The sequence below is a fragment of the Acanthisitta chloris genome, unplaced genomic scaffold, assembly GCF_000695815.1.
Source record: "Acanthisitta chloris isolate BGI_N310 unplaced genomic scaffold, ASM69581v1 scaffold32646, whole genome shotgun sequence".
NCBI lineage: Eukaryota > Metazoa > Chordata > Aves > Passeriformes > Acanthisittidae > Acanthisitta > Acanthisitta chloris.
Window position 1 is genome coordinate 32232 of NW_008679324.1, and position 12906 is coordinate 45137.

At 46.7% G+C, this 12906-nt stretch overlaps 1 protein-coding gene across 1 annotated transcript in view; it reads left to right on the forward strand.

Annotated features, from left to right (window-relative positions):
* The window catches only part of JAK1 (Janus kinase 1), a 22247-nt gene extending 10489 nt beyond the window's left edge, over positions 1-11758 (forward strand). Inside the window, exons 9-23 of the mRNA XM_009077245.1 lie at positions 1193-1379; positions 3485-3591; positions 4613-4759; positions 5248-5335; positions 5768-5895; positions 6192-6327; positions 6728-6879; positions 7481-7631; positions 8150-8244; positions 8372-8564; positions 8824-8948; positions 9351-9523; positions 10361-10478; positions 10742-10852; positions 11560-11758. Coding sequence (XP_009075493.1) covers positions 1193-1379; positions 3485-3591; positions 4613-4759; positions 5248-5335; positions 5768-5895; positions 6192-6327; positions 6728-6879; positions 7481-7631; positions 8150-8244; positions 8372-8564; positions 8824-8948; positions 9351-9523; positions 10361-10478; positions 10742-10852; positions 11560-11661 — 2013 coding nt within the window. The 3' untranslated portion in view covers positions 11662-11758. The remainder of the gene's footprint in view (positions 1-1192; positions 1380-3484; positions 3592-4612; positions 4760-5247; positions 5336-5767; positions 5896-6191; positions 6328-6727; positions 6880-7480; positions 7632-8149; positions 8245-8371; positions 8565-8823; positions 8949-9350; positions 9524-10360; positions 10479-10741; positions 10853-11559) is intronic.
* The last annotated feature ends 1148 nt before the right edge of the window (positions 11759-12906 follow it).

A 12906-nucleotide genomic window follows, 5' to 3' on the forward strand; every position in this document is an offset into this window, starting at 1 on the left:
ACAGCTCCCTGTGATCCATGTGGATGTATTGATGTTTTTGGGGGAAGTCACACTTAACCTTTGTGGGTAGATAACTGTACTCATGGCTTGGTTTTCCCCAGACCCTTGTGCTGGCTCTACAAATAGGATTAATGACATCCAGAACGTCTCCATTCCTAGAAATAAACCTGTGAAGGGGCACGATGGAAATTAAGCATTTTACACTCCTGTGGGGTGAGAGTGACATGGAGAATTTGTCACTGCAGCTTACATTGAACATGGTCCAGCTTACCTTGGGCCTCCTTGAACGTGGATTTATTTGCATGGATGTATTTCTGCTGCCACTAGAAGTCTGCAGCTGCCTGGATAGTTTGGGGAGAGTATTTAAAGTGTTCACACGAGAATGATAATAGTATAAATGCATATAAACTGCTTTCCTTGGGGAAAAAATGTTAATGGAATCAGTGATGAGGTCAAGGAGGGATGTTTGATACTGGGTTCATCTTCTGTAGAGATTTGCTTAAAGCTAGGTGATCTGCACTGTCTTCTACCAGACAGAACAGCTGAGGTAGGGAAATAAGGAAGGAATTTTGTCCTGGGAAACATTCAGCCTCATTGTGAGGCTCAGAGGGGGGAGGGAGAGGTGACAGAAGCTGCAGCACAGCAGAATGAGGGAGCAGGTGTGGAGATACCTTACAGGGCACAGGCATGAGATAGGGAAGTCAAAAAGTTCAGTCCTCCTTCCCCAGCACCTTTGAAAGTGGAAGGTCTCAACAACAGCCTGAAGTCTTCTCTCAGTGGTGGAACAATCTGGTTGGGAAACAAGAGTTGGGCTATTTTTAAGATGAGATGTTGAAACCATCATCCAGATTCTGCAATTTTTGACCAAGCAAAGAGGAAATCCCTTTGGAAGAGGCAGAGCTTCCACATCTGTCAGGCCCAGCAAACCACAGGAGCCCTAACTTGGTCTTATTTGATGATTGCATCTGCATGTTGCTGCTTTTCTGTTGTTATGAGCCTTCCTGGGACTGAAAATTACAGGAATTTTAGGTCATTTTCTGCTTTGTTTCCGTGTGATTAGAGGCTTAGGAGCAAGTGTTTAATTGGTCCTACATGTCATTGCAAAGGTTTTGGGGAGCTTTTATGGCATTACATTCTTTCACTATGGTGGTTATATTGGCTTGGTTTATTTCTCTTCTTCCCCTAACAGCAGGTACTCAATAACTCAGTCAAGTACAAGAACTTCCAGATTGAAGTGAAGAAAGATGAATACTCTCTGCATGGCTCAAACAAGTCTTTTGCATCCTTGAAAGAGCTGATGGATCACCTGAAAGGACAAATCCTTCGGACAGACAACATCAGCTTCACACTGAAGAGGTGCTGCCAACCCAAACCAAGAGGTAGTTTGGCTTTTAAGAAGTTTATTGTTTCAAGGAAACAAACTCCAGGAACAAGAGGAATTCTTAGTGTGTTTAGTTTGTGCTGATATTCACAGAGTGTTAAGGGGTTGGAATGGAGCTTAGAGATCATCCAGCCCCAACCCCCTGCCCTGGGCAGGGACACCTCCCACCAGAGCAGGTTGCTCAAGGCTTTAGCCAACCTGGCTGTGAACACTGCCAGGGTTGGGGCAGCCACAGCCTCCCTGGGCAACCTGTGCCAGTGTCTCACCACCCTCACAGGGAAAACTTCTGCCTAATACCTAACCTAAACTTCCCCTCTTTCAATTTGTACCTATTGTGTTCTTGTGTGAAGCTCTTCCATCACCTCAAAAATGCTATTTAAAGTGTCTTCCTGCTCTGTGGAGGAGGAGTGTTGTCAAAAAGCAAAAGCAAGTGCCATGAACAGGTTTGAGAAGTTGCCTTTTGGTGTTAGCTCAGTACAGGATGCTCAGGGTGAGCCTTGTTTGGGTGAAAGGCAACAAAAGCTCCCTTTTTGCACCTAAACAGCTGTTCCTGCAGGGTTGACAACAGAGGTGGAACTCCAGATTGAGGTTTTCTAAAAGTAGATGCCCCAACTGGCTCAGAGCCATGGGCTGAAACACTGAGGTGAACAGGGACCATATCAGGTTCTTCCTTTGCTCCCTGGAGTCACATATGCCAAGTAGTGCCAGCAGGCACCACGTTGTGTTCCTCTGGCAGAGGAGGGATGTGACAGCAGTGGCTGTATGTCAGGCCTTAGTTTGGAGCTGTTTGCTCTGAGCTGGTCCAGTCAATGGATCCTCATGAAGCAGCAGCAAAGGCTTTTGCTCTGCAGCTGATGGCAGGAAATCCTCTCTGAGGTCAGGTTAGGGGCTGGGACAATCATGCACTTGTTAAACTCTTAGTGCCAACACTTGCTAAAAGTGTTTGCTATAAGCTAGAAGTGTCTTGCAGCTGAATTTTGTGAGAGAGGAAGCACAGTGGTGTGATTGTGCTGATCAGATAATGGTTTCCTGTTAGAATCGGGGGAATAACAGCCACGTTAATTACCTGCTGGTCTGAGGGTTTGGAGCAGCATCCTCTGGAGACTGACGGAGCTTGTCAGCACTCTGAAGGGCAGGGAGGGGTAATTGTCTGGAGCTGGGGGAGATTATCCATGCTGACATTTGACATTTTGTTTACAGTTTGCTGACTCTATTTGGAATCGAATATAATGTGTCAGGCAGTTGACTGCTCACTGGAGCTTTTCATTGCCATTAGTTACAGCAGGATTCAGTGCACTACCTGTGCTGTTCCTTGTTCTGTCTCTTCCCTGTTTGCTTTCCCTTCTTTTTGAATTGGTTATTCACAAAGAAGCTTAGGGGAGGCAGAAATAAAGCTGGTTTTGCAACGTGTGGTTCTTACTAATGGTTTTAAGAGTCCTAGGTGATGGTTTAGCCCTGACACGTGTGTTCTGCTCCCAGCAGTGGGATCCACACACACATCCAAAACTATCACCTCATAGTAAATAATGCCTGGAAGACACAATTCATGTGCAAGACTTCTGGATCTACCCTGACCAGCAGCAGTGGGGAGGAAGCACTGGCCTTTGGAGTCTTTGCCTTCTCTTCATTTCCCATTCCCCAGTTTGATTCCAGTGCTCTGGGAACAGCCTGTTAGTGTTTCCCAGAGTACAAGGAACTTTGAAGGAGGTAAAGAGAGGAAATGAGTCTCTGGTTACCCCTTGCAGACTGGGACGGAGATGTTGCTGTTGGTGCAGGCAGGAGGGAGAGTGTGTGGTGCTTTACCTCATGTACAGCAGAGTTATTGCCTCTTTCACTCCTTCTCTGAGCAGCAAACACTATTAATTGCTTAATACCACCCCCAATATGGCTAATATTGACATTATATTTATAATCTAAAATATGTAGCTGTGCTTCAGTGAATTCTCTGTTGAATGATGAGCAGAAAGCAAGTCAAAGTTTCTTCTTTTCTCCCTCCTCACTCATTTGGGGATTCACCTTGCAGTGAGCAGTTAGTTATGACTGAGAAACTGCAGTGCAGTTTTCTTTGAAAAGCCTTATAGAGTATTTTCTCCTGCCTCCTAGAAATCTCCAACTTGCTGGTTGCAACCAAGAAGGCCCAGGAATGGCAGCCTGTGTATCCCCTGGGGCAGCTGAGCTTCCATCGGATCCGCAAGGAAGAGATCATCCAGGTAAGTGCCCGAGCTGCTCCTGGGATCCATGAGCTGTGGCAGCTCACTGTGTCCAGTCAGATAACACCAAACCACCCCATCCTGGCTGCTTCCTCCTCTCCCTTTCTCCTCAGCAGAACTGAATCGGAATCTTTCTTTGCTTTAAAGAATCCAAGTGTTTCTTTGTCCTTGTGTGGACAAAGAGAAGCTCCGAAGTGATGCCTTTCACTAGAAATCAAATGGATATTTGAGCAGTTTGTAATGTTAAGAGGTCATGCCATGAAAACCTTAAGAGCTGCTTTGTTGCTAAATGTATTTTTAAAAGCCTAAGATAGCAGAGAAACAGCAACTTGGGGTTTAAGATAACATCCAAGGGTGATGTGTTCAGAAGCCCTGAACAATCTGACATTTGTTCACAGTCACCTGAATAAACCTCAACAAACGCACAGACCTGAGCTCTTAAATCTTGCCTTTGGCCTCTTCTCCGAAATAAAAAGGTTTTTGGGTGTTTTAGTTCCATCACTATGTGTGTAGGATAGATACAGACTGTGGCAATTGTGTTTTGATTGGTATATTCACAGTCAGCATTCAGCCTTCCTGCAAAAATATCCCAAGGCTGAATCCTGTGTTATTTAGGAGGAAATTCTTACCCAAACAAAGCATTCCATTGAAATACTACTTCCTCTAGCTTTTGGAAGCACATGAAAGATCCTCTCAATAGCAGCTTCTTGTAAAGAAAAGGCCAGTTAGTATTTATTCATTTGGTGTTTGGTCTGGTAATGTCGAATCACTCAACCTGTTTGGTGTTAGTGGAGGTGCAATAGCCAAGGAGTTTATGTGGTGAGGATGCTCAGAGATCACTGAAATAAAGAGTCACATGTTGTCATTGGGTTCTCAATGTCCTAATTTTAAGTCTATAGCTAGATTTAGGGCGAAGTCCTCTCCTTGGGGAGGCAAAATGAAGTGCAGATCAAGTGTTTGTATAAATCTACCTTTGTTTGCCTCATGTCTGATGAAAAACCTCTGCTGTGTTGTGCCTCAGGGTGAACATCTTGGAAGAGGCACAAGGACACAGATTTACTCAGGGATCCTCAACCTCAAAGATGATGAGAATGAAGGCTATCAGAATGAAAAAGACATTAAAGTCCTCCTTAAAGTCCTGGACCCCAGCCACAGAGACATTTCTTTGGCAAGTCTGTTTTACTGCAAATACTGAGCCTTGCTGTGCTGCACATGGATAACTGTGGAAAGGCTTTAAAATGGGTTGGGAATGGGAACATGCTGAAGGTACAGTTCCATTACTGCAGTGAGATGGCACATCTCTACCCCTGACCCTTTATGTGCCTAAACCCAGTGATTTTGTCCATGTTTTTTGTCCCTTGCTGCTCTGTATTTGTTCCATCCTTGGCTGAACCAAGCTGAGACAGGGGAAATTCAGATTAGATGTCAGGAGAAATGTTTTCCCTGTCCGGGTGTTCAGGCACTGGGATATTGCCCAGGCAGGTGGTGCAGTCACCATCCCTGGAGGTGTTTCAGAGGTGTCTGGCTCTGGCGCTGGAGGAAATGGTTTAGGGATTACACCAGTGACAGGTTAGCGGTAGGACTGGATGATCTTAGCATTCTCTTCCAGCCTTGGTGATTCTATAATTTTATTTAATGCTCTCTGCCTTCCCACAGGCCTTCTTTGAGACAGCCAGCATGATGAGGCAGGTGTCCCACAAGCACATCGTCCTCCTGCACGGCGTCTGCGTCCGCGACGTGGAGAGTGAGTGCAGGGAACGTCTCCAAGCCAGAGGGACAGGGCAGCCTTTGAGCTCAGTGCTGGCACAGGGCACATGGGGCTTGGCAGCTGCTGCCTCTTGAGCTCTCAAGAGTGGAATTGCAACAGCAAAGCAGCTGTAAAGCTCTTGCTGCTAATAAGTTTCCTCTCCCAGCATGGTGTTTGAATAAGAGCCTTATGGGGTGGTTCCTCGAGGCCCAAGAGGCCTTTGAAATGCTTTGTGCCAGGTTTGCTGTTCATTTACTCCATGAAGCCTTTTCATTTGGGCTCTAAGCACTGAAATAAACTCTGAGGAAGGTGAAATAGTCATTTTAGCACCATCCTACCTGGGGGCAGAGGGGGGAGATGGTACCAGGCCCATTGAAACATTCCAGATGCTTTTTGTTGCAGTACTGACTTTACCCCCTGACTTTGCAGATATCATGGTTGAAGAGTTTGTTGAGTTTGGGCCTCTGGATCTGTTCATGCATCGGAAAAGTGAAGTCCTGACAACTCCTTGGAAATTCAAAGTGGCCAAACAACTTGCAAGTGCCCTGAGCTACCTGGTAAGAGGCACCTTGGCAAAGGCACTGTCTGTGGCTGCTGCAGCCTGATGGGGGATACATCTCCCCTCAGGAAAATCCAAGTGCCTAAGTGTCAATAGGATGTTTCCCTACTCCTTCTCCTTCCTCCCCTTCTCCTTCTTCCCCTTCTTTCTTTTTCTCCAATTTCCTCCAAGCTGTGTTGTTGTATTCCAGCTTGGAGTATCTCCCAGTGATCCCCTGTGGTGCAGGTGTGTTGTAGCACCTGCAGAGCGTCATGAGCTCAGTGCACTCACTCTTCTCTTCCTCCTTTTCTGCAGGAGGACAAGGATTTGGTCCATGGAAATGTGTGTACTAAAAACATCCTGCTGGCAAGAGAGGGCATTGACACTGAATATGGACCTTTCATCAAGCTGAGTGACCCTGGAATACCCATCACAGTGCTGTCCAGGCAAGGTGTGTGCAGGAATGGGAGCTCTGCTGGGTGCTGGGGAAGGGAATAAAGAGAATCTGTACCAGCTACAAGTGGCTCTGGAATAGGAAGAACCAGTTTTCATGGATCTGGAAAGTGCACGGTGGGTGCTTATGGTATTCATTTATGCTAAAGGAGCATTTAGGTCTAGTGAGATAAGCTAGAAGGAATCTCAGTTTGTGGATGGCTCCAGGCATGAGCTTGGAAAACCCACAGGAACAGGGATTGGAGGATCAAGATTTCCCCGAAACTGGACAAATTCTGCAGCTTCAGTTTATTTCAGTTAATTAGCAAGAATTAGACAAGAATAATTAAGTTAGAAGGTTGGTTTTTTTCACCTCTGCTATTCACTCCACAATGATTTGATCCTGTGTTTCATCCCAGAATGTGTTGAGCGAATCCCCTGGATTGCACCTGAGTGTGTGGAAGACTCCAAAAATCTGAGCATTGCAGCAGATAAATGGAGTTTTGGCACAACCCTGTGGGAAATCTGCTACAATGGAGAAATTCCACTGAAAGACAAGACGTTAGCAGAGGTAAAACTGTGGTACAGACACACTATCTTGGCATCTCAGATCCATCATCCCCCTTGGCACTTCAGGTTCCATCCCCAGTTTGAATTGCTTTTAGCTTCAAGGAAAACAGACTGGATAAGGAGCTGATGCATCTGGATTGCCACAGGATGCAGCATGAATTCTTATCCTTACTACAAAAATTGCTCATTATTGCTTCAGCCTAACCTGGTTGGAGCATAGGAGTGATCAAACTGAACTTCTGGTGTGCTCACACATGTCCTTTTCACCACAGACTGGTTTGGGTTGGAAGAGACCTTAAAGATCATCCAGTTCCACCTTCTGCCATGGGGACCCCTTCCACTAGCCCAGGTTGCTCCAAGCCCCATCCAACTTGGCCTGGAACACTCCCAGGGATGGAGCAGCCACAGCTGCTCTGGGCAACCTGTGCCAGTGCCTCAGCACCCTCACAGGAAACAATTCCTTCCCAATATCCCATCTAATTTTACTCTCTTTCAATTTAAAGCCATTTCCCCTCGTCCTGTCACTCCATGCCCTTATCCCAAGTCCCTCTCCAGCTCTCTTGGCACACCTTGAGGCAGGAGTCTTCCATTTGTGCCCACAGAAGGAGAGGTTCTACGAGGGACACTTTGTGCTGGCCACGCCATCCTGCAAGGAACTGGCTGACCTGATGAAGCAGTGCATGAACTATGACCCCCATCAGAGGCCTTTCTTCAGGGCCATCATGAGGGACATCAACAAACTGGAGGAGCAAAGTAAGCCATGGTGGTGCTCAGCAGCTGGAGGGAGGGATCATGGAAAACCGGAATGGTTTGGGTTGAAAGGGACCTTAAAGATCATCTTGTTCCAACCCATAAGCCATAAGCAGGGATAGGGAAGGCTGATTTATTTGGCTAAACGGGGCACCTTACAGCTTTATTCCCTGTGTGTGGCTATACTGCCAAGTGGTGTGTCCCTCCAGCAGTGGGACTAACCCTGCCTAGACACACCTAGTAGGATAGGAAGTACTCCAAGAGAAAACTGGATCTGGGTCTGGAAGAATACTCAGCAAGCAACCCACAAAGTGAGGGAGGATCAGCAAGTGACACTGACATGGATGGATGAGGGAATTCCCTGGCAGAAAGCAGGTGGGATGTAAGTCAAGAAAGATGTGACAGTGGGGATGGACGCACTAACAGTGGCAGATCAGAAGTGAGCAAGGATGCCTTGGGGTGTTGACACCAAGTTATCCATGTGGGAATCTGTCTGACCTGGGATGTTTTTCCACTTCTAGATCCTGATATAGTCTCAGAGAAGAAGCCTGTTACTGAGGTGGATCCCACTCTCTTTGAGAAGAGGTTCTTGAAGAGGATCCGTGATTTGGGAGAGGTAAGGGGAATGTCAGTGCAGGACACAGACCAGTGTTGGTGTGTGAATCATCACTGCCCAAAGCTGTGCCTCGGGGACACTGTGAGTGACCACTGTGCTCATTAATGCTCTTCTCTCTCCCCATAAGGGCCATTTTGGCAAGGTTGAACTCTGCAGATATGACCCAGAAGGTGACAACACAGGGGAGCAAGTGGCAGTGAAATCCCTAAAGCCAGAGAGTGGAGGGAATCACATCACTGAGCTCAAGAAGGAAATAGAAATCCTGAGGAATCTTTACCATGAGAACATTGTCAAGTACAAGGGGATTTGCACAGAGGATGGTAAATCTTCTTGTAGAATATTAAAAGCAAACACTGAAAGCGTAAGGGTTTTCCTTTAAACATTAAGTATTTCCCGCCTGGAATAGGTTCACCTCTGGATTGGTACAGGGATTGATAATGGGGTTTAGCCCACGGTCTGGCCATGGCCACACGATGCTGTTACAAATACCACTAGTGCTGTGGGCTGGTATAAAAGCTGTTGGTGTTCATGATGTGAGAAGGGTCACCTGTCTGCAAACTAAACATGCTCTGGTTTTAGGTGGAAGTGGGATTAAACTTATCATGGAATTCCTTCCCTCTGGGAGCCTCAAGGAGTATCTCCCACGGAACAAGAACAAAATCAATCTGAAGCAGCTGCTCAGATATGCAGTTCAGATCTGCAAGGTGAGTTGGCACCAGAGCTGCTGCAGTTCTTCTCTTCAGTCAGTTCACAATCTCATTTATAGAGTGAGGGGGAGAGGTCAGGAACAAATCCATTCTTCTTTGTTGTCCCCGAGGACCTGACTCCTAAAGCAATCTCTCCCTGTTTTGGGTGCTACTGGCACAAAGATCAGTGGGGGATAACCAGGAGGTTCTTTTGCTTAAAAGTTTGCTATGAGACATTGTTCCTGCTGGAATTTGGAGTGTTAGGAGGGAGGACAGTACTGAGGGTATGTGTTGGGAAAAGGGAAGGAGCAAGGTGCAAAGTCTAAAGAGAGGAAGAGACACAAGTGCCATGTGAAGCATGAACTGGAGAAACCCAGGGATGGGGAGGGCAAGGATAAAATGCTATTTCTCCTCTCCTAGGGAATGGACTACTTGGGCTCCTGTCAGTATGTGCACCGTGACTTGGCAGCCAGGAATGTCCTTGTGGAGAGTGAGAACAGAGTGAAGATTGGAGACTTTGGGCTTACCAAAGCCATTGAGACCGACAAGGAGTACTACACGGTGAAGGACGACCGCGACAGCCCCGTGTTCTGGTACCGACTTACCCTCACTCCTTCCCCAGGCTGGGCAGGGCAGTGACTTGTCTGCTCCTCTACACTCAGGCTTTGGGGCATCCTCAGGATTTGTCCTGTTTTCATAAAAAGCCTAAGTAAAATAGACTATAAGAGCAAGGAAGAACACCAGGACTGTACTTATCCAAGGAAAAGGCACCTTATAGACTGTACTTATCTACTCCTGGGCTGTTTCTTTCTTCCTGTACTTAATCATAGAATCAAGGCTGGAACAGACCTCCAAGATCATCAAGTCCAACCATTAACCTGTCACTGCTGTAACCCCTAAACCCTAACCCCTATCCTCCAGTGCCACATCCAGACACCTCTGAAACACCTCTAGGGATGGTGACTCCACCTCCTCCCTGGGCAATATTCCAGTGCCTGGAATACCCAAACAACGACAAATTTTCCTAACATCTCCTCTGCCCTGCTCCTTTCGTCCTCTCCCTGCAGCCATGGCAGGAAAGACTATCCTACACCTCTCTCTAACCCTGTCAGGGAGTTGGAGAGAGCCATGAGGTCACCCCAGAGCCTCTTCTCAAGGCTAACCAATCCCAGCTCCCTCAGCCCTTCCTCATACAACATGTTTTCTAGACCTTAATGATCCACTTACTTTCCCACTATTTTGGTTTAGGTCTCTAGTTTCACAGTAACTTCCTAACAGTTGTACCTTAATTACTACTTCTGTGACATCCCAAGCCCTATGGACATGTTCATCTATATACAAGGACTCCAAAACATGGAATGTGCCTCTGGAGTTGGCTTTGAATGTGTGTGAGCAGAGCTGTGATTGACACTGTCATGTTGTGCCCTCAGGTATGCCCCAGAGTGTTTGCTGCAGAGCAAGTTCTACATTGCCTCAGATGTCTGGTCCTTTGGGGTGACACTGTACGAACTCCTCACCTACTGTGACTCTGAGTCCAGTCCCATGGCAGTAAGTGGTTGTGACAGAAATGGCTGATAAAGCTGCTTAAATCTGGTAATTAAAAAAAATAGGATTATTTTGGGAAACCAGGAATGGAATAATAGAATTCCAGACTGGTTTGGGTTGGAAGAGACTTTAAAGCTCATCTCATTCTACCCCTTCCACGGGTAGGGACACCTTCTACTCAGCCACTAGATACATGTCATGAAGACAACCCTCATGGGTGTCCCTTTTGTGAGGGGATGCCCAGCTGAGTCCTGCTGTTTCCACAGGAGTTCCTGAAGATGATTGGCCCCACGCAGGGCCAGATGACAGTGGCACGGCTGGTGCGTGTCCTGCAGGATGACAAGCGCTTGCCAAGGCCTCCCACCTGCCCCGAGGAGGTAAGGGCTGCATGTCCCTGTCCTGGGACACTGAGAAATCACATGGTCATGGTTGCACAGGCCTAGCCCTTCTGCTAGGAAAGCCTTTGGGTGTGCTGTGACAAAAAGGCACTTCCAAGGTTTAAAGCATTATAGACTCATAGTATGTTAAGGGGTTGGAGCTTAGAGATGATCTAGTGCCAACCTCTGCCCTGGGCAGGGACAACTCCCACCAGAGCTTTAGCCAACCTGTCCTGTCCTGGAGCCAGGGTTGGGGCAGCCACAGCCTCCCCAGGCAACCTGTGCCAGTGTCTCAGCACCATCTTATTATTTTAAGATGTTTTTTGATATTAAGATCCCCAAGTCCATGCTGTCCCTTCAAGAGATGTTAAGGACTTGCTTTAGTATCTGGATCCATGAAAATTCATTTGGAATCCCTCTGATTTTTGGCACACAGCTTTCCTGGGTGTACAGGACAGCAGGTGAAGGTGGTGGGTTGGTTTAAGGTGTCCCCACTAGCACAGAGCTGTGCTTACACAGAGCCTCTCTGGTACTTGCTAATCCTGACGACACCTGAGGTGTGTTTGTTACCTTCTTCAGTACTTTGACAGAAGTAACTGACCTGAAGCCAAAGTCCTTCAGCAGTGAGCCTCTGCTCTGTTGTCTTTCCTGGAAACCCCAATGGAAATGTTTCACTCCTCTAACGTTATCCCTGTTTTTGGTGCCAGGTGGACCAGCTGATGAGGAAGTGTTGGATATACAAACACGATGAACGCACAACCTTCCACAACCTGATCCAAGGATTTGAAACAATTATGAGTAAAATGTAATGGATGATTTTGGTTTTATACTGTCAGTACTTTCAATGTGCAGCAAACTATATACATGCCCCAAGGCTCTTCTTTTTTTTTTAACTACTGTAATTTGTACTCTGACTGTGCTGATGTGGTTCAAGGAGTCTTTTGCCAACAGTTTTCCTTTGGAATCTAAGTTGGATCAAATGAGTTTAAAGAGTTGGGAGAAGCAAGAGCCCCAACTCCCTTTGCTGCTTTCACTGCAGGGCAGTTGGATCTTGATGTGATTATCGTTGTGCCCTGATGGATGATGTGAGCTGAGTGTGGTGATAAACCACTGCAGATCTCACTGCCATCTCCAGCACCTCGACCAGGGCTGGTGTGCACCCTCAGCCCCTCAATCTCTGAGCCAGTGGATCTTAGAGGGCTCAACACAGTCACTGAATCATTTTTACAGGGTTTGGAGGAAGTGTTAAAGTTTGGCTGACAAATATCCTTCACATGCACTTAAATTTGAGTCATGAAAAACCAACTCTGGCATCTAAATCCAGAGAAGACAAAGTTATCAGTACAGCTCTGAGCAGTACTTGACTGTTTGGTCAGAAGAGCATGGAGGAGTGGGTGGAGCTGTGCAATTCCATGAGAAACCCTGGAAAAGCAAATGTATGCAAAAAATGAACTCCCCTCTTCCATTATTTCTAGCCCTTGAAGCTTCCATCATGGTTGTAGCCCTTAACCATGTAAGCATGATGCCCTGGGGCTTGTGCTGTGGGTGAGCCACAGTGCAGGGAGGGAATAATGATACACTTGGGATAGAAAAGAAATCACAGACTCATCAAGGTTGGAAGAGACCTCCAGCTTCATCAAGTCCAACCAAAAATGAATCCATGTACAGAATCTGGGGGTGAGTATCTAGAAGAAAAGAGGGTCCTGAGCCCCCAGGACAGTGTCCCTAAGAGAGAAGAACACACCCAACCCACCTTAACTAACCATGTTCAGGTACCCCAAGGGGCCACATTGAGCATTTCAGCTCTGAGCAGCCCCTTGAGCCCCTTCAGGCCTCAGTGGTTTAACTGGAACCTTCTGCTGTCCTACTTGGGCCACAATGTTTTCCCACCACATCTGGAGCTGAAAAATGCTTTGAGGAGATCTGGCAATAACAGAGAGATGTCTTTACACACACACATACACAGACATACACACATACATACATACATACATATATATATATATATATAATGTAATTATGAGCTGCAAGGAGGTCAGATTTATTTTTACAGT